Source organism: Curcuma longa, chromosome 1 (assembly GCF_044706935.1).
Source record: "Curcuma longa cultivar G26 ecotype Majalengka, Jawa Barat chromosome 1, ITB_CL_G26_1.1, whole genome shotgun sequence".
Lineage (NCBI taxonomy): Eukaryota > Viridiplantae > Streptophyta > Magnoliopsida > Zingiberales > Zingiberaceae > Curcuma > Curcuma longa.
In genome coordinates, this window is record NC_133861.1 from 10,073,624 (window position 1) to 10,076,707 (window position 3,084).

Consider the following 3,084-nt stretch of genomic DNA (forward strand, 5'->3'; position numbering starts at 1 on the left):
ATGGAACCACTAGGATGACAAATTTCACCTTTATATTGAAGTGTATGATAATAGACACTGATTACCTACAAAATAAATATATGAAAAAATAATTATCCTTGAAATTCAAACCAAGGAAGGCATAAAATCACTTGAAACTAACCTATTTTCTTCAAACTTATAAAGCAATCACTCTCCGTGTCTAAACACGACCAGCTAGATGTTCTTATTTGTATAATCTTGTATAATCTACAATCTTTTGTTACTGTAAAAGATGATAACGTTTATCTGGCCAGTGCCTTTTCATTGTCCATAAAAAAAAATGATAAATTCCAGTTAGTCTCATGGACTCAATCCCTAGGGATGACCGGTTCATTGTCCATCCAAGATCTTATAAAATAGAGATAAATTATGATACTGAATAATGTAAGGAGGAATTAATTTCTCAAGATATTTATCTGTGAAAATTCAAATTTTATTTTATTATTATAAATTTATTATTTGAGTATCAATTCGACTACGTGGTAGGAACATATAATATACCATTCATTTCAGTAAAATGTAAAATTTACCATCCTAAACGATCTCACATGATCAGTCTTACGACTATTTATGAAGAGGTAAATTGAGAAATTACATGTAAAAAAATAAATTAAACAATTACAATTAATTATAATAAAAAAAAGATATTACTTCGATTTTATCAAAATTCAATCTTTACCTATTTGAATAAATTTATTCCATCCTAATTAACTTAATTATATGTCGGGAGTATAATCTACGATACCATGAGCTAAAAGACAGAAAGAGAAGAGAGAGAAGGATAGTAGACCAGGGCACTGAAATTTGAAAAGACGGGTCAAAGTGTTTAAGGACACATGCACCGAAGTGAAAAGAAAGCTGGTATAAATTCTGCAGCACACAGCACCTTCACCAAGGCCAGCTCCATCTCTCCTCCTCTTCCTCCTCCTGCTGCAATTTGATATCTTCTGATCAATTATTAGCATGGCATCGTTTCCTGATACCATTGTGGATTCGACAGGTCGGCAGCATTATGGAGATGCTGCAAATAGTTTTTCGGACTGTTTTAATTACTATTTCTCTCTTGGAGCCCGGCCACAGGTTGCTTATTTCGCAGCGACTGAAGCCGGTGCGAGTTCCGATATCAAGAGTTCAGTGTCAATGCAAGTTGATATCTCAGGGGCTTCACAAAATGGAAGCTCCATCACTGCTAAGCCATGCAAGGTAAGCAAATATAGATGTGCATTTCAAGGAATTTATGCTTTCTCTTGTGTTTGATTTCTCGGTTTAATTTGTCAGGAAGAAAAGGAAAGCCAGAGTAGTGAGAAATTAAGGAGCAAGAGAGGAGTTAATGGAGGAGCACAGAAGGAAAAAGAGGCCAAAAGAGTGAAATTTGAGGAGCCCCCTAAAGGAGTTATTCATGTGAGAGCCAAGAGAGGGGAAGCAACTGATAGCCACAGCCTCGCAGAAAGGGTAATTAATCAATATAATCTACATCTATATTCGTATATGCTTATTTATCTTCGCGGATTAGAATATTAATCATTCAGAACTCTGCTCGACCCTATATCTTAAAATCTGTTCAGGTAAGAAGGGAGAAGATAAGTGAAAAAATGAAGATTTTGCAAAGCCTCGTTCCTGGTTGTGACAAGGTAAGAGCTAGGCATCCATGTGAAGTTCCATTTCTGCTGAATGCAGATTTTCGGATTAAAATTTATGGTGATGTTCAATAGATAAAAGGAAAACAGCTGATCTTGGAGGAGATTATCAACTACGTGCAATGCTTACAGAATCAGATTGAGGTAAACAAGGCCACGAATCTATTCATATATAGCGCTATCTTATATGTACTCTAACATCCACTATGACCTAAACAACTTCAGATTCTCTCCATGAAGCTTGTTTCCATGAGTTCATTATTAACTGGCATCGACCTTGATAACCCCATGGATCAAGCAGAGGTAGCGAAAATTCATACCTGTAAATTTTTAGAAATTCTTGAGTTGTATAAATAATGCAGCTTGAATCATATATAATAGCTTGCATTCTTCAGGTAATGCCAGCGACGGTGCCAAATGATTACCAAATGATGGAGCAGTGTTTGGAGCCTTGTCTTTTAACGTCAGAGCATGGGCCCACCTTGTTGCCGTCTCAGGTCGGGCTTTTAATTTCCCCACAAGCTCATTTATGATGAAGAAGCACTTTACAACATTACAAAATGCATTTGTATGACAAACTGCATGATTAATAATCATATATTGTCAATGACTCTGGCAGGATGAGGACGGTATCAGCCTGCTGATGCAAGTGCTAAACCAGACACAAGGATCTCCAAATCACGAGGAGTTTAATAACTTAATTAATTAGAAAATGTTACCTCAAAAGCAGGGTTTGAATGTTTTTGTTCTTTATTTTTCGCATGTATCACTCTTCCTGGAGTTTGTGTATCAAACCCCTTTTATGAGGGGAGGACACAGATATATATGATAAATAAATGGCTTGTGAAATCAAGAAGTGATCTGATTTTAAAAAATTATATGATCTCTGTCTGTTTCCAGAACTAGTGTCAAATCATTGGAATGCTAAATTTCGTTTTGGATCATTCATTGAGTTTTTTTTTTGTTTAATAATATATTTATTTTACAATGCTTACCGGCTCTATGAAGGATTAAGTAGTGGAATACTACTGGAGAAGGAAAGATAAATTTCATCTTTTAGCTTCTGATCTTTAATTGAGAATTTTAAAATAAATATAAATACGAAGAGAGTCTCATTTAAATCCCTCGCCATTTTGGATTAAGTTAATGTTACCTCATTAATTAGAGCTAAACTCTTGCGATAAAGATCTGAAATAACAAGTTAAAAGTAATAAAATGTGAGAAGAATGATAACACTACAAGAAAAAACCCAAGAAATGGAATATTCCATCGTTAATCGATGACTATTAACTCCCAAATAATGATTGATTAGAGATCGATTATTATCGTCGCTAAAAAATTGAATCGTTTATTTAATGATGAAATTAATTAAACTACCGTTGCTAATATTAATGATGGAATTAAACTTCCGTTGCTAAAATCATAA

General features: G+C 34.4%; 1 protein-coding gene across 1 annotated transcript; it reads left to right on the forward strand.

Annotated features, from left to right (window-relative positions):
* Positions 1-984: 984 nt before the first annotated feature.
* Positions 985-2,367, forward strand: LOC141818817 (basic helix-loop-helix protein 80-like). Its single transcript, XM_074706276.1, has 7 exons — positions 985-1,224; positions 1,300-1,473; positions 1,587-1,652; positions 1,734-1,802; positions 1,884-1,961; positions 2,054-2,155; positions 2,284-2,367. The coding sequence occupies exons 1-7, from the start codon at positions 985-987 to the stop codon at positions 2,365-2,367; spliced, it is 813 nt and encodes a 270-aa protein (XP_074562377.1).
* Positions 2,368-3,084: the final 717 nt, after the last annotated feature.

Excerpts from the sequence above, each read along its gene's own strand:
- LOC141818817 (XM_074706276.1), top strand. The coding sequence starts at position 985 with ATGGCATCGTTTCCTGATACCATTGTGGATTCGACAGGTCGGCAGCAT. Across the intron at positions 1,653-1,733 it reads TCGTTCCTGGTTGTGACAAG|ATAAAAGGAAAACAGCTGAT; the intron begins GTAAGAGCTAGG and ends GATGTTCAATAG. Across the intron at positions 1,803-1,883 it reads GCTTACAGAATCAGATTGAG|ATTCTCTCCATGAAGCTTGT; the intron begins GTAAACAAGGCC and ends AAACAACTTCAG.